The sequence below is a fragment of the Hypanus sabinus genome, chromosome 12, assembly GCF_030144855.1.
Source record: "Hypanus sabinus isolate sHypSab1 chromosome 12, sHypSab1.hap1, whole genome shotgun sequence".
Classification (NCBI taxonomy): Eukaryota; Metazoa; Chordata; class Chondrichthyes; order Myliobatiformes; family Dasyatidae; genus Hypanus; species Hypanus sabinus.
The window spans coordinates 69457555-69482293 of NC_082717.1; the positions used below are offsets into that span (position 1 = coordinate 69457555).

The following is a 24739-nucleotide window of genomic DNA, read 5'->3' on the forward strand; positions in this document are numbered from 1 at the left end:
ACATTTCTACCCCCATGCACAGCAATTCTTAACACCTCCCCTCACCCCAACAAGACTCAATCATTGCAACATCCATTTATTCAGGGCCAATAACCCCAGCAGCTGGTAGAACATTGTTGGCATTCTGGTATATCCTGTTAAAGACCAGCTCCAGTAATTGCTCCGTACCACAGCTGGTTGGGGAGCACCCTCAGGTCTCCAGTGACCTAAGTTCAATCCTGAACTCTGGCGCCATCTGCGTGGAGTTTGCACATTCTGAGGGCTTTGATTTCCTTACGTATCGCAAGGATGTTCAGGCAGTCCCTTACCATGCACCTGAGTATTAGAATATGGAGAAAGTTGATAATATAGTAAGCAAAATGGAGAGTTAATGTACGTGGGTGCTTGATGTTTAACCAAGGATTTGGTGGGCCGAAGGGCCTGTTTCTAGTCTGTGTTGTGCTATGTCTCAATGAATTTCAAAAGCTTGCAACATAACAGTAGGGAATGACTTACTGAAATGAACGGTCAGTTTCAGCATGCACTGCAGAGGAAACTAAGTGTCATTGTTGTGCGCACACTGTAAATACCTCTTTCACTCTTTATGTGACTTTAACAAAGTTGTAGGATAATAATGGGCCCATTAACCTTCACTATAATTTCCTAGTTTCCAATATACCTTTGTTTGGTACCAAGAAACTGAAGCATAATTTACATGATTGAAATGCAAGGAATCTCCTTCATCCAGAGGGGAGTGAATTTTGGAATTCTTGGCTCAAAAGCTCTTGAAGGTTGATTATCCAATGAAGAGATTCAAAGAAATTTTGATATGAAGGGAGCCAACAAAATAATGCCAAAAGGTGACACTGAAGTAAAGGATCAGCTATGATTTTATTGAGTTGTGCATCAGGAGTGAGGTTGGAAGACCTACTTCTGCCTCTATTTTTTGTGTTCTTAATTTTTTTGATGTATTTACTCACCCTTAAAGAAACTACACAGGCAAAAGCTGTTGTTCTCACAGTAGGTTTTCTATTGTTTTGTGCCTGGGTACTTGTTTTATGACAGCCCAGTATGTAACGAACTCAGAATTCTTAATCAAAACACAAGAAGTGGCAAGATAACCAAAGATTGTTGTCTCTGGAAATCTGTTTATTTTCCATTTCAATACCAGCAAAGTTAATAAAGTAGTGTTTCTACATAACAATATTTTAATTACTGGTACTAGGTATCTAAAAAACCTCCAGCACAGTCTCAAGCCCGGCTGTAAAAGGAGGAGAGGTGGGCATGGGGCTAACAACCCCATCCCATAAAGACTCAGAGCTACACAAACTCCAAAGACCTCATCTCTGGAAGAGGAAGGATCTTTGCTTTGCAAATTCATGAAGTCATGTGGTGACAGTAGGTGCCACAGGGCCATTCAAACTTAAGTTCAGGACAGGGGACTCTGATGAGCTGCTGTTAGCAGCCTATGCCCCAGTAGGGGTCATGGGTTTAAGAAGAAGAAGAAGAAGAACATAGCTAAAAAAAGATTTAATTTGCCTGGGCTTATTGATGCATACAGAATTGTTCTTACAGTATATTATCAACAAACAATACATATTACATTTCCCTCCCATTACCGACCAAACCAACCAGGAAACATTACAAACTCTGTGACTTTACATAGCAACACAACATAAATCATTAAATCTTACGTTACAAAATATATTGAATAGTAAATACACAAAAAAATCATTGCATATCATGAATATTTTAAGCTAATTTTTTTTATTCAAGTGATAACTCGGCTAACACAGACATTGCTTACTCCCACAGTTCATCACCAGATCACTAGCACCAACCAGAGGTAGACCAAAAAATATTCAGCACAGAGCAAAGTAACAAAATGTAGCATCCCATTCAGTCTATTTCTGAGAATAACATGAAAGGAATGTTGTTACAGAATTATTTACTCTCTTTTACAGTGCAGAGGAGATCATATTATATAATGTTAGGAACAAATTTAAAATCACTAACTGCTACCTCAAATAAATATATGTTCTGAATAGCTGGTTAGGATAATAGACAAAAAACATTGTACACTAACTTACCCAAAGATATTTTTCAATGATTTACTCTCCTAACTATTGTTTTATAATGTAAATGTTAGTAACAGAATTGAGATACTGGAGTTTAAATTCTGCTGAGTGATATTAGCATAAATCTGATAATGTTTATATCAAATACATGTGTATCAAATTCCTCATCCATTTAAAATACTTGGATAAACTCCCATCATAAATGGTAAGTAAATCAATTACACACGAGTACTAACGTTTTCAATACCAATAGCACATTGTGCAAATTCAACCCAAATGTGTCTCTGTTAAGGCTTGGGTTTTTCATTTAATATGTAGACAATGATAATTTGTCTAGGCCAGTGTTTAAAGTGATTTTTCCTAATACTGCATCTTAGGTAAACATTTCCTTGTTGATCCACATCAGGCTGCGAGTCTCGTTGGGTTTACACTCATACTCGATGCTGCCAAAGCTGTTCCCCCACTGGCAGTGATCCCGTTTGTGATAATTGTAGAACTTCACTTGCCACAGAGTCTCAAAGGTGCCAATGTCATTGAACTGGAGAGGAGAGAAAATAATGTTTTAGTAACACGTGGTTCATTGGGATAATACATTTCGAAGCCAAATCTAAAAACCCAAACCTAAGAAGGAAATGTTACTAGACTGTGAGTAGAATTACTTTAGTTACTCGAAGTCAAGCTTGTTGTCACATCCACAAGTACATGTATGCAGAGTTACAATGAAAACCTGAGTGCAGCAGCATCACATGCACTTAGTAATAGATGTGCAACATTCACAATAAAACTATTATATGAAAGAAACCCAAAAGAACCAAAGAAAAAACTTATTGTAGTGGGAAGTGGTCAACGTTCATTCTACTGAGGTAATGATTATGGTTATGGTTCAAAAATTGGTTGAGGGAAGCATCTGTTCTTCAACCTCATGATGTGGGACTTCAGGCCTCAATATCTCCTTCCATAAAAAGGTAGCATGGCCTGGATGATGGGAATTTTTGATGATAGATGTTGCCTTCTTGCGTTAGTACCTCATGCAGATACTACCAACAGTATGCATCAATAAGCCCAGGCAAATTAAATCCTTTTTTAGATATCGTCTTCTTCATAAACCCATCACCCCTACTGGGGCATAGGCTGCCAATAGCAGCTCATCAGAATCCCCTGTCCAGGGCTTAAGTTTGATTGGCCCTGTGGCTTCTGCGGTCACCACATCATACAGGGCTGAGGTAAGGTCCTGTGGTGATCAGGTTCAGCTTTTTCAATAAGGCACACGTCAAAATAAACAGTATGATCTAAGTTTTTACAATATAATCATGGCTGCTGGTTGAACAAAACCTGGAAATGAATGTTTAAGGATATTTGACATTTAGGAGGAATAAGTGATTTGTGAAGGAGATAGTGTAAACAGTAATAAGGGAGGAGACCAGTATAGTAGTAATAGGTGGTTTTGGCTCAGTAAATCATTATATAGGAAAATTGGTAAATTAGTAAAATGGTTTATTATTGTCTTATGTACCAAGACATAGTGAAAAACTCTGTTTTACATGACATACTTACAGATCATTTCATTACATTAGTCAACTGAGGGAAAGCAGGAGGCAAAGTAGTAACAGAATGCAGAATAAAATGTTACAGAGGGAGTACAGCACAGGCAGGCAGTAAGGTGCAAGGCCATGATGAGGTAGATTGTGAGGTTAAGAGTCCATCTTAACGTCGTCGTCGTTCCTCTTTGCACCTTGTGGTACTTCGGGAGACAACATTGCTGTTTCTTTAGCATTTTTGTCTGTTTTTTTTAATGAGGCCAAGTTGCTAGCTCAATGCTCAAAACCCAGCACAAGTGGAAAACATGCAAAGAGCTGGCCAGATTCAAACCTGGGACCAGTTGCCTCAAAGCCCAGTACAGGTGCCCCACCAGCTGGCTTAACTTTAACATACTAGCAGGTAATTCAATATTCTTATAGCAGTTGGATAGAAGCTGTCCTTCAGCCTAGTGGTACATGCTGTCTGACTTCTGTATTTTCTGCTTGATCACAGGGAGCAAAAGCAGAATGTCTGGGGTGTTTGAGGTCTTTGATTATGCTGGGTGCTTTACCCAAGGCAGCGAGAAGTGTAGACAGAGTCCATGGAGCAGAAGCTGTTTTCAAAGATGTGCTGAGCTGTTTGGAGTGAGTATCGATTTGGGGATGTGCTAAGAAAAAGGAAGGGGCAGGAATGCTGGTAAGAGTTAAAGACCACCAAAGAGTAGTTGTAATATCGGGCGTAGCATAAACCAGGAAATTCTAGGTGTGTGTAATGAGATAATATGATAATCATGGGGTATTTTAATCTATGTATACAATAAGCGAAGTTATCAGTATGGAGGAGGAGGATAAAGTTGTGGAATGTATAGGAGGTTTACCAGATCAACATGTTCAGCAAACAATGCAAAAAGGCTACATTAGATCTTGTTCTATGGAAGGACAAAGTTTTATTGATAATCTTGTTTTGTAGGATCCTTTAGGTAAAAATAGCCATGACAGAAGTCTTCATTAAGATGGAAGTTAAATAAATTGATGTGAAGTCAAAGTCACAAATCTAAACAAAGGAAAGTGTGAGAAGTGGGCTGACGGATAGAACTTCACTGAAAGGCATGGTGGTGAATACACAACAAAACCAATGCAGAAACTGCAACAGCAATGTATTCCTTTCTGCTGCAAAAACACAAAGAGGCATGTGACCTACCAATGGCTAATTAAAAGAAGTTAATGGTAGTATTAGATCCAATGAATAGTTAATTAAGTTGCAATAAAAAATCAAACTTGAGGATTGTCAGCAGTTTAGAATTCAGCAAAAAAGGACCAACAAATTGATTATGACAACAAAAATAGATTATAAGGCAAACTACTAAGGATACAAGCATGCTGAAAAGGAAATGATTAGTGAAGAAAAATGTAGGTTCTTTACAGGCAGAAACAAGAGAATCTATAATAGGGAACAAAGAAATGACAGAATGATTATTTATTTATTTATTGATTGATTGATTTTTATGATCCAGCTACCACTGGTAACAGCAACATCTATTGCTCATCCCTAGTTGTCCTTAAGAAGATGGCAGTGAGGAGTTTCTTGAGTGTGATTGGCACTAAACTCTACCAGGCAAGAGGAGAGTATTCCATTACACTCCTGGTTTGTGGCTTGTAGAAGGACACTGGGTGTCAGGAGGAGGGCTGATCATTGCAGGATCTGTAGTCTCTGACCTGTTCTTGTATTTATATGGCTGGTCCAGTTCAATTTGTGGGCAGAGGTATTTCCCAGGATATTGACAGTGGAGGATTTAAAGTAAGTCAAATGTATCTTCACAATCTAAAAGAAGAGATTATACACAAAATGATTCATGGAGATTCTAAAGAATGGAGAGTCTAATGAACAGAAGAATTCAAGGAAACTATGTTAGTGAAAAAGTGTTGGCGAAATTGAAGGATCAGAAAACCAATACATTTGCATACTGGAGTACCAAAAAGGTAGCCATGGAAATAGTGGATACATTATTTTCATCTTCCAAAATTCTATAAATTTTGGAATACTTCCTGCAGATTGGAGTGTAGCAAATATAACCCTACCATTTTAAAATGAGAAGAAACACAGAGAATTGCAGACTGGTTAGCTCAGTATCTGTCATACAGAAAGCACTTGAGTCTATTATAAAGTATGAGATAACAGGACAATATAATCATTAGGATAAATAAAAGCAGCACAGATCAGTGAAAAGGAAATCATGTTTAATAAACTCACTGGAGTTTTTAAGAGGACATAAGTACAGGAATAGAGTCAGTAGTTGGTATGCACTTGTATTTTCTGAAGGCATTTGAGAAAATCCCATGCAAGATATTGTGTGCAAATTATACTACATGGACCATGAGACCATTTGGCCAGGTTTCAAAATTAGTTGATCGATAGGAATGACAGACAAGGATTAAATGGGCCTTCCTTGGAGCGGTGGGCGTTAACCTGTGTGGTATGGCTGAGCTCAGTGCTTGGACCCCAAATAGTCTCATTACATATCAATAGTTTGGTTAATTGAATTGAATTCACTTTATTACTTACATCCATCACATGCATGAGGAGTAAAAATCTTTATGTTATGTTCCTGTCTAATGTGCAATGTGCAATTTATAGTATTTTGTAATAAATAGTATGTACAACAGGACAGTCAATATACAATTGTATCAATGTGAATTAATCATTCTGATGGCCTGGTGGAAGAAGCTGTCCTGGAGCCTGTTGGTCCTGGCTTTTATACTTGATACCATTTCCCGGATGGTAGCAGCTGGAACAGTTTGTCCTTGGGTCCCCAATGATCCTTCGGGCCCTTTTCGGAGCACAATGTAGTATTTCCAAATTTGCTGACGACACAGAACTAAGCAGTTGTGAGCAGAGAGGCTTCAAGCAATTAAATCAGGTTGATTGAGTAGGCAAATACAGTAGGCAGACGCAATGAAGATGGATAAATATGAGTGTGATAGGAGAAGTATAAAAATAGAATATTACATGAGTGATGATAGATTGGGATCTCACTGAAAGCTACATAGGTTGATGAGGTGGTAAAGGTGTACTTGCCTTTATTAGTCGAGGCATTGAATTCAAAAGTTATGTTGCAGCTTTGTAAAATTCTAGTAAAGCCACATCTGGAGTTTGCATATTCATCTTACTGCAGAAAGTTTGTTGAGGCTTTGGAGATGATGGAGAAGAGGTTTACCAGGATGCTGCCTGGATTAAAGGGCATGTGATATAACAAGGGTTGGACAAACTTGGATTGTTTTCTGTAGAGAGCTGAAGGCTTAGTGGGGGGGGGGGGTGAAATCTAATAGAGGTTTATAAGATTATGAGAAGCATAAGTAGACAGAAAGTATATTTTCCCCAAGGTTGAAATGCATTCCCCCAGGGCATGCATGTAAAGTGAGAAGGGGCAATTTTAAAGAAGATATGAGAAGCAAGACTTTTACAGAGAGTAGTGGTTATCTAGAATACGCTGCCTGTAGCGGTTGTACAGGCAGATACATTTGGGAGTTAGATAGACACATGAATGTGAGGAAAATGGAGGGATATGGACTCTAGATTCTGGTGTTAGTACTAGCTGGTGATAGCCCCATTTCAATTCTAGTCTGCTAAACACTGCAGCTCCATCCATACCCTGTAGTATCTCATCAGCAGTTGGAATGGGATATCTCTCCCTCACAATTGCTTCATTTGCCCTTCTTATATCTAGGCACATTCTTATGTCCTTATTGGGTATGGGTAAAATTACTAACAGGTTAACCCAAGTAGTTGAGCCTTCAACTTTCTCAATAATGTCCATTTTCATTGGCTGTTCAATTTTTTTCTGAACAGCCTAAAGTTGTAAGGTAAGTGTCTCAGCGACTGGGCCACTGGCTTGGACCAATGTACAGACTGATCTGCCTAGTGTTCAGCTTTCCTACCCCTTCAAACACTTCGGGGTCACTTGCAGCCGAAGTGACTCTTTAACGTCTGTCACTACCAACACTTTTTCTCCAGTCTTCATCACACCCAGTTTTGTAGCAGTTTCTCGACCCAGGACTGGTTCACCATTGCCTTTTATCACAATGAACTCTGCCTGGTTCGTTCTGTTTCCAATACTTATTTCACATTCAAACACCCCCTCCAACCCATAGCTGACTATGGGTACAGCTTTCTCTTCTGCTTACGAATAAATGAATGGCACTTTATCTTCTCTGACTTAAGTTTTTCCCCACATATTTTCACCCTCATATTGGCTCCTGAATCTACTAACATGCACAGATTTACACCCCCTACACAAAAAGTAATTTTTTCAAATGACCCTGTCTCATTAACACCAAATATAAATTCCTTCTGTTCATCCTCAACATTGTTCACCTTTTGTGTCTTTAATCCTTTTGTCCGGATTACTTGAGTTGGTAATTTGACTATTAATTGTGGTAAACTTTCACCACAAACAATAATGAAGCAAGCAGGGATGAAGCTGATTTGGAGAATGGGCCATGCAGGAGCATCGCAAAGCTGAGGTACAACGTGTTCAAGACAAGGTCGCAGACGGAGTCGATATCACTGTTGTAGTTGGAGCGAGTGATTTGGAGAGGAGTTGATGTGGAAGAGTTTCAATGGCCGTCCACCTAACCCGGGTGCAAATTTGGATCGCTTAGTGAAATCGAGAACAGCTTCAGGCTGTGCGGCCCATGTGTGTCACTGTGCTGGGATCCAGGTCCCAGAGCGGGGCACTACCTGGTGCTTGGGCAATTTAAGCACCAGTCCTGATAGACTGGAAAGCCCAAGTACCAGGACTGGTGCTGAGGGTCTGCCTGAATTTGGTCACTCTCCTGTGATGTTCATTCTCTTCTTAAAATTTTGTTCTTCAAGTTTCTTGCTTTGTGGCTGCCTGTAAGCAAACAAATCTCAAGGTGTATAATTTAAACATTCTTTGACAATAAGTGTACTTTGAATCTTTGAATGTTTTTGTGGTTATATCAGATAGGCTGTGTTAGACCTTTGTGAACCCATTAATAATCACCTGCTGCTATATCGTTCGGCTAAGTATGTGCAGACCTCAACAAGGACCTGGACCCATTGCAATTTGCCTATCGCCACAATAGGTCAACAGCAGATGAAATCTCAATGGCTCTCCACACGGCTTTAGACAGTGGACAACACAAAACCTAGGTCAGGATGCTGTTCATCAAACATAGTTCAGCATTTAACACCATCATTCCCACAATCCTGAATGAGTCGCTGTAGAATCTGGGCCTCTGTACCTCCCTCCGCAATTGGATCCTCGACTTCCTAACCGGAAGACCGCAATCTGTGTGGATTGGTGATAACATCTCCTCCTCGCTGACAATCAACACTGGCGCACCTCAGGGGTGTGTGCTTAGTCCACTGCTCTACTCTATATACACATGATTGTGTGGCTAGGCGTAGCTCAAATACCATCTATAAATATGCTGATGATACAACCATTGTTGGTAGAATCTCAGGTGGTGACGAGAGGGCGTACAGGAGTGAGATATGCCTGATGCACCATCAATAACTCACACTGAGACGTAGGCGAGATTTCGGCTTTTATTGACTGGAAGAAGGAACCAGGAGTGAGTGTCTATCATACAAGGTCTTGGAGACTGAGGCCGAGCGTCAGGCCGCAGATCTCCTTTATACAGGGGCCTGTGGGAGGAGCCACAGGAGCAGTCAGCAGGGGCGTGTCCCGACAGGCACATAGTTCACCACAATGCCAACTAGTGAAAATGTGCCATCTAGTGGGTTGCCACATTATCAACCTGGCACTCAATGTGAGTAAGAAAAAAGAGCTGAACTTCAGGAAGGATAAGACGAAGGAACACATAACAATCCTCATAGAGGGATCAGAAGTGGAGAGAGTGAGCAGCTTAAAGTTCCTGGGTGTGAATATCTCTGAGGATCTAACCTGGTCCCAACATATCAATATAGTTATAAAGAAAGCAAGACAGCGACTATATTTCATTTGAAGTTTGAAGAGATTTGCATGTCAACAAATACACTCATGAACTTCTATAAATGTACAATGGAGAGTATGCTGACTGGCTACATCACTGTCTGCTATGGGGGTGGGGGCTACTGCACAGGACCGAAAGAAGCTGCAGAAGGTTGTAAATCTAGTCAGCTCTATCTTGGGTACTAGCCTACAAAGTACTCAGGACATTTTCAGGGAGCGGTGATTCAGAAAGGCAGCGTCCATTATTAAGGACCTCCAGCACCCAGGGCATGCCCTTTTCTCACTGTTACCATCAAGTAGGAGGTACAGAAGCCTGAAGGCACACACTCAGTGATTCAGGAACAGCTTCTTCCCCTCTGCCATCAAATTCCTAAATGGACATTGAAGCTGTGGACACTACCTCACTTTTTAAAAAATATACAGTATTTCTGTTTTCGCACATTAAAAAAATTCTATTCAATATATGTAACTGATTTACTTGTTTATTTATTATTATAATTATTTTTATTTTATTTATAATTTATTTCTCCACTATATTATGTATTGCATTGAACCGTTGCTGCTAAGTTAGTAGATTTCACAGCACATGCTGGTGATAATAAACCTGATTCTGATTCTGATCTGACTATGTGAAGGTTTAAACTGGTGTTTAGTCTGCTAAACTGGTTTAATCACAAACTTTTACTCACGTTTTCATATCTGGCCCTGTGGTGACGTTTAGATTATACTGATCCATGACTTTGCATGCAAAGAGTCCTCTTGCCATCATTTCCCAGATCCTCCTGGAGAGGGCTCTGGTGGGTTGCCTAGAGCTCTACCTACACAAAGTAGATCCTTGCTTTCTTCAAAAATAAAGAAAAAGACTGCAGATGCTGGAAATCTAAAATAAAAGCAGGAAACGCTGGAAGACTTCAACCTGAAACATTAGCTATGTTTCTCTTTCCACAGATTCAGCTTGACCTCTGAATATTCCCAACATTTTCTGTTTTTAATTTCTTTTTTTCTTCTGTTGAGGCTTTTGCATCTCCCTCTCTCCCTGGTGTCTCAGTATTATTTGACTAGTATATTGTCCAAAACTTGTTTGCTAATGTTGGAGCAGCCCCTTAAACTCAGTACCCAAGCTTTTTGGCAGCTTAACAAACAACTAACAAATGTCTCATATTCTGGAATGCTAATGCAATTTCATAAAATATGGAATTGGCTATTTCAAACAAACCAATTAACCTCAGGGGTGGAAATCTTGCCTCTGTAATTGTTGCATATTAAAGAACATACAATATATTAATACTGATTTTTTGACTGTTTCCAATATCAATGCTTTAATATTTCCGGCTGCTGTTTCCAATATATAAGCCTCCAACCTGCACAGACCAGCAAGGCTCTCACCTATTTCATCTTGATTTATTTTGAGGGATTCACCATCCATAACATTACTTCTGATTTAGAATTTTCTCATCCTGTGGAAATTTATTCAGTGTTCCACACCGTTATTTCTATTTATTATAACATTAAAGCAAAGACCAGTAAAAGACAAAATAGAACAGAATTAATGACAGGAATCATAACAGTTCTGTCACAGAAACAGATGTCAAGAACAGATGTCATTCTATTTGTGGCTTGTATAATGAAAGTGGAACTAAAAGCATTGTGCTTTGAACACAAAGTAAGAGAACAAGTGTATGAAAAAAAGGTGTTAACATGACATCAAGAATGTTACCTGTAGAAAACAAATTGGCTAATTTTTTTTCAGGCAACTTTTTTTTAGTCTCATAAGACCATGGATTTGTGCCTTGGAAGGTTTCCAGGGCGCAGGCCTGGGCAGGGCTGTTTGGGAGACTGGCAGTTGCCCAAGCTGCAAGCCTTACCCTCTCCACGCCACCGATGTTGTCCAAGGGAAGGGCACTAGGACCCAAGCAGCTTGGCACCGGTGTCGTCACAGAGCAATGTGTTGTTAAGTGCCTTGCTCAAGGATGCAACACGCTGCCTCAGCTGAGGCTCGAACCAGTGACCTTCAGATCACTAGACCGACGCCTTATCCACTAGGCCATACGCCAACATGTGGCTAACTTTACATTAGTATATTCCTTGTCCATTCAATTTACTCATGGTGTGATGGAACAGCTCCCTTGGCATACCAAGAAGCTGCTGACCATCAACCATTCAGTAAACGTAATCCTACATTAATTCACCCATGTACCATGTTACTGGACAGCTATAAATGTTGAAGTTGCTGCAAAGGGTTCATGTAGGACCAGATGTATTTTTGTGATCATCCCTTGGTCACACTCCTCTCCTTTTCTCAGTTGATCACATTTTCTTTGATGGAACAACCTTCAATCATACACACACACACACACACACACACACACACACACACACACAGATACATGGGCATATGCACAGATATACACAAACACACACACTTGTATATACACGTACATACATCACAGACATACATGAACACGTACATATAATCCTCTCACCGGGCTCATATATAAACTTGGTTTGTTAGCTAGCTCTGCTAACAGCCTCGTGACTCAGCGGTGAGAAGGCCACCTTTCATAAACAATATACGTCTAGGGCCGGTATGATTTGGGGTTAAACCAACCAGGAACATTGTGATGTTCCGATCAAAGAAACTTCAAGCTGAGTAAATGCTGTGTAAATGCTGCCAATACACGACTGTCAGTTGGCAAGGAATAACAGATTGTACACTGCATAAAATTATAAAGAAATCATATTTACAAATTTCAGCTTTATCGAACAGTTAATAGGAAAAGGAAAAGAAAAATAAATAAAAGGAGTCCAACATGCACAATGACCGTTGGATCCCATACGGGAGTTGTCTCGTATTCACGCCTGTGTGAAAGCACACACCACATTCCGAACTTCCCTCAAAGTCAATCTCAAGCAAACTGGCACTCCCTCAGGGGCACAGGCCCTTCCCCCTTGGAGCCATTCATCTGCACAAAGCACCTTGTGCAACGGGGTTTCTCCTTCCCACACCATCCTGCGGCATCTTCCCTTCTGTCCCATTCCGCAGCTCCCGCCAAAAAGAAAACCCAAAAAGAATGTCCATCACAAAAATCTCTCCACCCTGCTCTCTCTAGAACTTTCTCCCAATCCCCACCATGCTGATTGGCTGACACAACATTCCCAAGTTGAACAACATGGCATCTTATCTCTAGCTGAAACCAAAACATTCTACCCCAAAATTGCTGAAATGAAATATTACAGCATAACAGTAGATATGTTAACCAGGACATTACATACACGAACACCCACATTTCCATCAAAACCCCTGGATTCTACAGGCATTAGGGGTAGTTAACCTATCCATCAGTCCTTAGGATGGGAGGAACCAAAGAAACCTGGGGAAAACATGCAGTCATAGGGAGAACATGCAAAATCCATACAGACAACACTTGATGTCAGTATTCAACCTGAGTCTCTGTCATTGTGAGGACACAGCTCTACTAGTTGTGTTGCACATCGCCTGTGGAGTATTGCTTCTCTAGCAGATGATAATATTTTGATATCTTTGTTCAATTGCCTTTTGGATTCAAATGGAAAGTATACAATTATATACATTGAAAGCTTATGCTTTGCTATTTATCTCCAACAAGGACTAATAAAATTGTGTATGCATCCAACATAATTGAAGACCCCACTCTATCCCATCAGGCAGAGGATACAAATACTGGAAACCGTATCACTAGGCTCAAGAACAACTTCTGTCTCATAGTTATAAGACTATTGAAAAGTCCCTTAGTGCAATAAGATCTCACAATTTACTTCATTATGATCTTGCACCTTATTATCTACCTGCAATGCACTTTCTGTTATTGTTTTCCCTTATGCTACCTCTGTAATAAGGAAATGATCTGTATGGGTGGCAACAAAATACAAAGTTTCTCACTCTACCTTGGTACATGTGACCATAGTAAAACAATTGCATTGGAATTTGATTTATTCATGGTTCAAATTTAAATCAAATTGATTTATTATAGTCTTATGCAAAAGTAAGCTAATCAGGTTCTCAAGTCCAATCCACTTTTCAACCATACATTGTTTTGCTCTGCATCTTAATGTCACCTTACTTGTTATTTTCTCACTTGCAGACCTCAGTCAGTTCAGATTGGCAACAACATCTCCTTCATGACCTCCACCAGCACAGGTGCTCCACAGGGCTGTGTGCTTAGTGCCCTGCTCTACTCACTCTACACCACTGACTCTGTGGTTAAGCACAATGCTATATTCAAGTTTGCTGGTAACACCACTACTGTGGGCCCAGTCAAAGGCGGTGATGAATCAGCTTACAAGAGCAAGCTTGAAAATCTGGCTTAGTGGTGTCATAACACCAACCTCTGACTCACTGTCAGCAAGACCAAGGAACTGATTATAGACCAAGAGAGGGAAACCAGTGTCTATAAGCCAGCCCTTAACAGAGGCAGAGGTGGAGAGGCATTGCACTCACATGCTGCTGTATCTAGTACAGGTCATCTGAAATAGATATAGCAGCATGTGAGTGCAATTGCAATGGAAGCACAGCAGCACCTCTACTTCCTAAGGAGTCTACGGAGATTTGGCGTGACATCTAAAACTTTAACAAGCTTCTATAGGTACGTAGTGGAGAGTATATTGACTGGCTGCATCACAGCTTGGTATGGAAACACCAATACCTTTGAACAGAAAATCTTATCAAAGATTGTGGATTCAGCCCAGTACATCAAAAGTAAAGCCCTCCCATCTATTGAGCACATCTACATGAAACACTGTCATAGGAAAGCAGTATTCATCATCAGAGATCCCCACCGCCCAGGTCATGCTCTCTTCTCGCTGCTGCCTTCAGGTAGAAGGCATAAGAGTTTCAGGATTCGCACCACCAGCTTCAAGAACAGTTACTACCCATTGACCATCAGGGTCTTGAATAAAAGCAGATGACTACTCTCACTTGCCCCGTCATTGAAATGTTCTGACAAACTACGATCTCCCTTTCATCTCATTATCTCATGTTCTTGTTATTTTTTTTGCTATTTATTTATATTTGCATTTGCACGACTTGCCTTCTGCACTCTGGTCAATTCGTTATTCATCCTGTTGTAGTTACTATTCGATAGATTTGCTGAGTATGCCCACAAAAAATAAATCCCAGGGTTGTATATGGTGACATATATGTACTTTGATAATAAGATTTACTTTGAACTTTGATCTAGGTAATCTGATATTGTTAACCTTGCTACTCTATGCTTACATAGGAAGAAAGGCTCAGTGTCAGTAGATTTTTGGGAAAAAGTGTTTAAGGATTCCATTTTACTTCCTGACAAAAATCATTGAAGCATCACCCTAATTTTCAGATTATTTCCCTTTATTCTGAGTCTACCATCTCCAATATTGCTACGCACAGTAAAAACAAGAGATGATTAAAAGAATCATTGAAAGAGGATGAGATAGAATAAAGTGTTTTTTATCAAGCAAGTCATCCCCCTCTTGAACAGTGCATTGTAGGTGTTGGCTGATTTCAGTTATGATCTCAGGATTTTCATTAACATGGTGCTGAAGGCCATGTAAAACCCAGAAATAAAAATGATGTGGCTTTCATGAGGTGGAAGTGCACATCATCTCAGTAACAAAAAGATTAACCACCCTTTGTGTCAAATAAGGCCTAGTCCATAAATAGCAATAAGTATGAAGAACTGCACTGTTTTGTGCACTTTATATAGTCCTGTGCAGGTCTGTAGCCTAGTGCAGTTTTTATATTGTTTTACATAGTCTAGTGTAGCCTTGTGCTGTCTCACATAGTCTAGTGTAGCTTTGTGTTGTTTCATGTAGCACCAGGGTCCTGGAGGAACGTTGTTTCATTTTTACAGTGTACTGTACCAGCAGTTTATGGTCGAAATGACAACAAACTTGACTTGAATAGAATGGATGAATGATTAAATGGCATGAGGATATTAAATTACGTTCTTCAGATCGATCTGTGTGCCCTTGCCCAGGGAACATGGAAAGTTGTCATGAAACTACAGATAATAATAATAATGAAGGGAAATGGAAAATGATCTTTATTGACAAAGGAGAAAAGAAAGAAATAGAAGAAAAATCGGTTGATGTTGAAAGCCTGAAATAAAAGTCAGAAACTGCTGCAAATACTCAGCAGGTTACACAGCATCGATGGAGACAGAAAGCTGAGTTAAACTTCTGGATCAATAAGTGTTTTCATACAAATTGGAAAAACTGGTCATCTGGAACTATTGATTCACTACTGGGTTCTGTGAGCTGTAGGGCACCTGGATGAAATGTTGTTTCTCAATGTTATGTGGGGCTTCATTTAAACAATGCAAAAGGCCAAAGGCTGAAAAATCAGAGTGGGATAGGGATGGAGAATTAAGGTGACAGGTAATTAAAAATTCAAGATCATCCTTGCTGACTAACTGTGATATTTACAAAGTGGTCACTTGATCTGTATTTTATTTCTCCAGTCGATGAGCTACACCTGGAAGGAGTGTTTGGCCAGCTGGATGTTGAGCAGGGAAGAAGTAACAGGGTAGTATCTGAATCAGGTTTATTATCACTGACATATGTTGTGAAGTGTATTGTTCTGCAGTAGTAGTACAGTATAAGACATATAAATCAGTGTGATTTACAATAAATAACTACAGTGGATCTCAGTTAATTGAGACAAATTGGGACCAGTACATTTTGGCCCAATTAACTGGCTGCCCCAATTATCTGAAGTCTCATGGAAAACTTAAAAAAGGTATAAAAAAGGCAATTATGTATTTAAATGAAATACAGGACAAATTTGACCACTACCAATACTACTACAGTTTTATAAACCTGTGTATTAATTCCTAACAATTATCGATGGAGGAATTTGTTTAGTCACATTCTTTTGACTGTAAGTGAACAAAATCAGCACAAATACTCAGTGCAAATGATGGACTGCCTTCATACAATGCTATCGATGATTGCATCTTCCAAATCTACGTTTTCATTGTAACATTCAAGATGATTGCCAATACCTTCAAATTCTTTCTAGTTCCTAACTTACTGAAGTAGTGAAATTGTTTCATTTTCCCATTGACCATTTCTGACATCCCCAAGGCTGGATGCTTGAAACCACAGTGAGCAAAACAGTTTGAAATTGTCTTACTGTTCATTTCTCATCAAAGTTACAGAAATATCACAGTTTTTTTGAACACAAACACATACAACTGACACTATTCTAAAAACTGTTCACTGGAAGCACAGTGTAGTGTCTAAAGGCTGTGCAAGTCTTCTGCACTAATTGACTGGCATAGAGTCCCAAATAAATGAAGGGAATTCTAGCTATTTTCTCAATTTGTTTTTGTTTTTTTTAAGAGTTATCACCAGTAAACAGTTGCCCCAATTAACTGATGGCCCAATGAATTGGAGTCCACAATAAATAAATAAACAGTGCAGAAGAGGAATAGCAAAGTAATGTTCATAGGTTCATGGAACATTCAGAAATCTTACAGCAGAGGGGAAGAGGCTGTTCCTAAAACAAATGAGTGTGGGTCCTCAGCTTCCTGAACTTCCTTCCTGATGGTAGTACTGAGAAGAAGGCCTGCCCTAGTGGTGGGGGTTCTTAATGATGGATGTGGCCTTCTTGAGGTACCGCCTTTTGAAGATGCTCTTAATGGTAGGGAGGGTTGTACCTGTGATGGAAATGGCTGAGTTCACAACCTTCAGCAACCTCTTTTGATCCTGCACATTGGAGGCTCTATACCAGGCAATACTGCAACAGTTAGCATGTTCTCCAGCCAACGTCCATAGAAATTTGCTAGAATCTTTGGTGACATACCAAATCTCCTCAATCAATTAACTATTGACATATATCTGCATCTCCCATAGTTGCAAGAGAGTAGGTATTGTGGACCAGTGACTTTGAGAAAACAGTTTCTGTGGAATGCTTCAAGGGCAGATAGAGAATGTCTGGAAGTAGCATCACATTGAAGGAGATAGAAATTACACAGGATGGTCGACTGAACGTGGAGGCTGGTACAGTAGAAGGCAAGGACAAGAAGAATTCTATCATTACTCTATGAAAGACATAGTGGATGAAGGAAGTGCACCACCATCACAATGCAACATCAATCTCCATTTCTATTCACCACACAATAAACAATCCAGCTCCAGCTTTTCCTTTTCTCTGCAATTTAAGACAACTTTGTCTTCTTTTTCTAGTTCTGATGAAAGGTCTTTGAACTGCAATATCAATTCTGTGTCTCTCTGCTTAGGTTCTGCTGGTTAACTTGCCAGAATGCTTTCAGAATGTTCTGCTTCCCCCCCCCCCCCCCCCAGGAATAAGGAAATCTCATTCCAATGTAGAAGCACATCTGGCCTATGATATACAGCTTTGATTGAATTTACTTGATTTATAGGATTTGTAACGGAGGTATACTGTGCATGTTATTGCATAGGTTGTATAGCACAGACATAAACCCTTTGCTCAACCTGTCTGCACTGGCATTTACGCTGATTTTAGATCTTTCCCATTCTTCCCCAAGATGTCCTTCTCACTCATCTGCTTGTCCAGTGTTGCTTCCAATATATCAATAAGTTCACTTCAACTAACATTGTCAGAGCAAATTGCCCACTCTCACTATTCTTTAGCAAAACAACTTTCTTCCTTTGCATATCTTGCTGACTATCTTATACTGATTGTGTCTACTGACTGTTTTCCCCAAAAGTTGAAAATTGGCTCTGTATCCACTTTAACACAAATGTTTTATTTTCATTTTAAAGACCTCTGTTAGTCTGCACCTCAGTCCAAAGAGCAATGGGGCATGATTTGTTCATTTCTTCCTAGTAATGCATAGCTTTGTAGTTCTTGCATCATCCTTGCTTCACTGTGGCCTCTCCAGTATATCTATATTCTTTTTTTAGAAATGGGAACCACAAGGACATGCAGTATACCAGATGGTAATTCACCAAGGTCTGATACTTCTGTGGTTCCCTACTTTGTTATTCAATTCCTCATACAGCAACTGTTGGTGCTTTGGTTTATGGCCTTACTAACCAGCTGTACAATTTTTAGTGAGTGGTATATTTGCAAACAAAATCATATTGTTCCTCTACTCTGCCTAAATAAGGGGTAATTACCCTCCATTCTTTCTGTTCCTATCAAAATATATCAGCTCACATTATCAATGTTGAACCTCAGTTGCCACTTGTTTGCTAATTTTGTAACCTATTAAAAGCCTTCTCAGAATTTTCTCCAGACTTCCCCTTAGACTGTGTGTCTAAGTACAGCTCCAACACCGTGTACAAGTTTGTTGATGACACCACTGTTGTGGGCTGTATCAAAGATGGCAATGAATCAGCACACAGGAGGGAGACTGAAAATTTGGTTGAGTGGTGTAATAACAACAACCTCTCACTCAATGTCAATAAGACCAAGAAACCAATTGTAGACTTCAGGAGAGGGAAACCAGAGGTCTATGAGCCAATAATCATTGAAGAAACAGAGGTGTAGAGGGTCAGTATCTTTAAATTCTTGGGTATCCCTATCTCAGATGACGTGTCCTGGAGCCTCCATATAAATAGCATTGCAAAGAAAGCACGACAGCGCCTCTGCTTCCTCAGGAGTCTGCGGAGGTTCGGCATGTCACTAAAAACCTTGCAAACTTCTATAGAGGTGTGGTGGAAAGTGTGCTGACTGGCTGCATTACAGCCTGGGACGGGAACAACAATGCCTCTGAGTGGAAAATCCTACAAAAAGTAATGGATTCAGCCCAGTACCTCATGGGTAAACCTCTCCTCCCCCCAACCACTGAGCACATCTACATGAAATGTTGCTGTGGGAAAGCAGCGTCCATTATCAAAGATCTCATCACCCAGGTCATGCTCTTTTCTCACTGCAGCCGCCAGGTAGAAGAAAAAAGTGCCCCAGGACTCGAACTACCAGGTTCAAGAACAGTTACTCAACCTCAACAATCAAGCTCTTGAACAAAAGGCTGTAACTCCACTTTTATCTTGTTATCTCTCCTATCTTATTTCATGCTTGTTATTTATTGCTATTTATTTATATCTGCATTTGCACAGTTTGTTGTCCATTGATCCTGTTTACAGTGTTCTATAGATTTGGTAAGTGTGCCCACAGAAAAATAAACCCAGGGTTGTACGTGCTGTCATGTATGTACACTGGTAATAAATTTCTCTTTAACTTACTTTGACTTTTGACTTCACTTTCATTTATTCTCCAACTGCAATCCTCTCTGGCCCAGCACATACATAATCTGTTGTCATCTTCAAATTTATAAAATTCATTAAATCCTTAATCTAAACTCAGAAAAGTAGAGGTGCATAGCCTTGGTTGTTGCACAGATCATGCCCTTGTGCCTTGGGACTTGCCTGTTGCAGACACTGGGGAAGGAGACGCTGGAGCTGGCTGTGTGCCAGGTTGGGTGCTGGCCTTTTCTGTCGGTTCTGCTCTCCGGTGTTTGCTTGCTGGAAGAACAAGTTGGGTTGCATTCATCTGCAGCTGAACTCACAGGAAAGGTGGAACTGTTTCAGATTTGTTCTTGCAGAAACATAGCTCCAGGATAACATCCATGCACCTTCAATCTACAGGCCATGACACTCAGAGACTTGGGCTATATGGTTTTTAATCTATATTTTTGTATGTATTTTGGGCTATCATAATTTTATGTGCTGTGTACTGTGTGTGATTGTTGGTACTGTGTTTTGTACCTTGGCTCTGGAGGAACGCTGTTTTGTTTGGCTCTATTCTTGTTTATGGTTGAATGACAATTAAAGTGGAACTTGAACTTGATCTGTGCAGAAAACCGCTGTCTACCTTTTCACATTTGCTTTTTGCCTTGAATCCAGCTAACAATATATTCTGCTACATGCCCCTTGATCCTCCATTCTCTGATCATATTCTTTGGTCAATTATGAGATAAGTTATCATTGTTTCCCATACCTGATAGGCATCAACTAATTTGATTCCTGGATGGGGAGTTGAAAATTGAGAAGAATGATGGAGAATCTTATTGAAATATATTACATTTTGAAGGGCTTGACAGGATATGGGTGAGAATGTTTCCACCATTGAGGGAATCTGTTACCAACAGGCAATGTGAAAATGAAACATCAGTCGTGAGGCAGACATTGTGCACACTCAGAGCGTTGTGAATATTTGGTATTTTCTACCCTAGGACACTGTGCTAATGATTCGTTAAGCATAATTCAAGGATGAGAAATTCTTTTGGAATCCAAGTTCTCCTCGATTTATGTATGCTCTCTTTAACAATTTTTGTTGTATGTCAGATTCTTAATGATAGGCGTCCTTGATATATAAATTTTCTGGCTGGTATAATGACTAATGTGCCACCTTCCATCAAAAATAGTATGCAAAAATACTCAAAATGCATCTCTCCAACTTTCCTAATTTGGGTGAGCTAGATTATATTTTCCCAAGAACATAGCCCTTTCATAAATCACGGGAATGCCTGTACAGTGAAATCGAGGGCAAGAAGGATCAGTCTGAGTTGTGTGCAAAGGTCAGATTAGCCATGATTTTATTGAAAACACAGACCTTGTGGTTTACTCCTACTCATATTTCTTTTTTCCTATGATCTTATGTATGAAGATCATTCATTTCTGGCTTTCAGATTATGTCATGGAAACAACAAGAATGAAAAAGCAATTTCTTTAAATCATAGGGCTACAGGACTATTTGTATTTCAAATTTTCTCACACGCTTTCCAATTTGTTGTCAGATTTTATCTTTCAAATCTCTACTATTGCAATTCTCTGAATTAGATGACTTTACATAGAGTGGGATTTTTATTTTAGTAGTGCACAACATGGTAAAACTATCCATGAAAAACATTGGCATCCTATAAAATCGATTAATTATTAAGTTACTTTTCCAAATCATGAGGATATCCCCCCTCCCCAAATTTGAGAATTAAACATTGACATGAAAGTGAAACTCTCAATTATCATTGATGTCTTTCCCTACTTTAGCATTTGATCCTCCTATTTTATTTCTTGCTCTGGTTCAAGTCAGATTTAGTAGCTAATAATTAAAATCACTTACTGTTGAACTGCTAATCTCTGCAAGTTTAGAGTCCTGCTACACAGTGTAGGAATGGCATTATAAGCTACTGACTTGGAATGACATTTTATTTTTTTTTAACCTGAATGTTGACTTGTAGAGGCTGGCGTTCCCCACTTTTCGTGTGAGCCACTCCTTCAGTGTCATAGATCCCAGTATAATTCACCACTTGTGGGTTCCTCGATTTCTCTTCTAGGGGGATAAGTACAGCCCCAATCATCATCGACCTGCAATCACACAGGATCCTCCTTCAGTTATCTCAACATCTTGGGTGCATTATGATTTGTCATAGACAATGCTCCGAACGAAAGTGAATGCCATAGGCCGTCTATCAAAGCTGATCGTGCCGTTTGCACTATTTTATTAATAATGCAAGAAATGTCATGGACGTGAAGAGATAACTTACACATTCAATAGGAATAACAAATATGTAATTGCAGTATAACCACTCCGTTTTTGCTACGTGCTGCTGGCGTGGGGAGGGGCAGCGGATCTTTTGATGACAATGGGGCTGGGTCTTGTATCAGCCATAACCTGTTCTGCAGTCTCATGTGCACCTTACGCCGCTATTTGAAATTTGAAATTCCGGCCTTTAGATTTGGGTGCGCGGGAATTAAAAGAAAATTCATTGCAGCGTGAAATTCCGAAAGGGTCATTTATTTAGATGCAGGCATCTGCGCGCAGATAAGCACCGGCTGGTCAGATTTTAAGAAACACTAATTGACAGGAGGGGATCAAATGACAACTGGCGTCGCCTCCTTTCAGAAGCTCAGCCGCTAAACGCCCACAGGATGGTCCCAAGGATCTTTACACCTGGAGCAAGGCAGGGCAGGGAACAGCTGTTGTCAACCGCAGCAGATCATAAAGGCAATAATACCATGGAGATGAAAAAAAACAGCGGGTTTACCTTGTTACACCCCCTCACCCAGAGTGATGAAAAGCTCTCGCCAGTGTAACCTTTTATACTCACTTTGCTGATACAATCCCAGGCTTTAGCACAATATCGATCTTGTACTTCGCTCCTGTTAACAGCTTGATGGTCCGGTTTTGCCCGAATCGCTGTCCGTCGACTTTGAAATACACCGGCCCGTCACCGGGTTGGATTTTCAAAGAGACGCCGATTTTCACCAAACTGGGCACTTCGTCCATGATGGGCAATGAGGGCGTCTCAATGATGCTGATGAGCCGGGGCGTAAGGTATACTATAGCCTGGTCATTCAGAGCCCGTGGAAATCTCGGGTGTAAGCGCACGGCACTACCAAGACTGCAAGCATCAACCTGCACGGGCTAAATCCACTTTGATTGCACACATAATCCGAGGCTACAATGCACAGACGTCAGCACTGCGCTGCCGGTGTGGGACACTGCCTAATGAACTGCTGTTCCTGTAAGCAGTCAAGATGGCATGGCATGTAATGTCCTCACCCACTCGAAAATAGAATGCGCCATGGGATAGAAAAATGTTGTGAATGAATGTTCAATTACCTTATTCGTGAACGCATATCAATCCATTCGTTTCAAAGGTTTATAGTGTCTTTTAATATAGGTTTCTGATGGAAAGTGCTTCTGTCTAAATTTTTTTTTACTAACTGCAACATTAAAATCTGTTGCATTACACACGGAATGTAGAAAATACTTAAGGGTTAAACAAGAAAAGCTAGCAGATAGGCCGAATGGCTCTTCTCTAATGCATTATTTTCTGATGGAAGATAATTTAGCAGTTAATTCCCCAAAACTAAAACTCTTGTCTTCACACTTTTTAACAATATATTTGTGTTTTAGTTTAACGTGTTTTGATTAGAGCTAATTCTCTAATCACAGTTGCTCACATACCAGGGGGAACAGTTGCAACGCATAGCACGAACTGTTACATAAAATACTGAACTCTTGTGTCTGGAATATTTCTTGTTCTAAAATCTCCCTAGCTCTCTCTATATATAATGTACAATGCCACATCTTTTGAAATACCAATGGCTAGTGAATTTAATTTGCTGCCAAAATCAAGGTGGATTAAGAAAGGCACATGCGCCTGCAGCTGTAATTGATTTTTAAATCAGATATGATGCATCCTATCAGCCCATAATCACTGTGTTTCATGACTTTTTCAATTCCAGGCATAATACCACTAGATTTCCAAATTCAAGGGTCTATATACGGTATGAGCAGGATGACACTTAACTTTGTTTGTAGTGGGCGACCACAGTCTTCATAAACATTAGTTGGGTGCAACATAATTTAACTGACTGTTACAAAATTAAAAACAAATATATTGTTCTTTCCACCTGCCAACATTGCTCTGCTCACTGGGCTTATTACAGTACCTATTAAACTGTTATTCCTATAAACTATCAAGATCATAGAGTGTGACACAATGTGAATTTTTAACATAGTTAAATACTCCATGGCACTCCACAGAGACCTGTGTTTGTTACTTGCTTCCTGCATTGATCAATGGGGCAAATGCATTGCAATACATACATACATAGGCTTGTTCATGAATTCAGCAAATACTTAAGTGGTTGATACAGGAGAGCACTGCCTCAATAATGACACCCAAAGCAAAATTGAATCATTTTACTATTACCTTGCAAGCAAACATTATACATACTGGCTTCAGAAAGCATGACAAATGAATTGCCATCTGCAGTTCACCACATGCCATACCCCTCCACGGCATACCACATCCTGACAGTGGCAATAGATAGAAATGCTCTACCTGCTAGAAAAGCTCACATCGGAAAATGAGGTAATGTAGCTATTGTAAAGATAATATAGAATCTGATGTGTAATATAAATCACAATCCTATACATTATTGTTTAGATGGAATAATTTCTATATAAATCAGTTTACAAACTAAGTTCATAGACAAATGGATGCCCTCTTTAAAGTTAAGATCAGTTTACCTCTAGGTCCTCAGTCAGTCACCATAAGGGAAATATTAATAAGAATATCTATTTAATGCTATATTAAACCTGCATTAGTGCAAACACTGGCAATGGCTAATTACTGGAATTATTATTTACAATAAAGTAACAAATATACAAAAATACATTTCTAATGAAAATAGAATTACATTGATAAAATATGTACTTAATATG

General features: G+C 39.7%; 1 protein-coding gene across 1 annotated transcript; it reads right to left on the reverse strand.

Moving 5' to 3' along the window:
* Window positions 1-2430: 2430 nt before the first annotated feature.
* Window positions 2431-22789, reverse strand: cnrip1b (cannabinoid receptor interacting protein 1b). Its single transcript, XM_059985358.1, has 3 exons — window positions 22611-22789; window positions 21723-21867; window positions 2431-2595 (listed from the first exon to the last, which is right to left on the reverse strand). The coding sequence occupies exons 1-3, from the start codon at window positions 22787-22789 to the stop codon at window positions 2431-2433; spliced, it is 489 nt and encodes a 162-aa protein (XP_059841341.1).
* Window positions 22790-24739: the final 1950 nt, after the last annotated feature.

Coding starts and splice junctions, on each gene's coding strand:
- cnrip1b (XM_059985358.1), bottom strand. CDS start 22,789: ATGGACGAAGTGCCCAGTTTGGTGAAAATCGGCGTCTCTTTGAAAATC. Junction 21,868..22,610: donor CCTGGGATTGTATCAGCAAA/GTGAGTATAAAA, acceptor GTGTGATTGCAG/GTCGATGATGATTGGGGCTG. Junction 2,596..21,722: donor CTCTACAAGTCAACATTCAG/GTTAAAAAAAAA, acceptor TCTCCTCTCCAG/TTCAATGACATTGGCACCTT.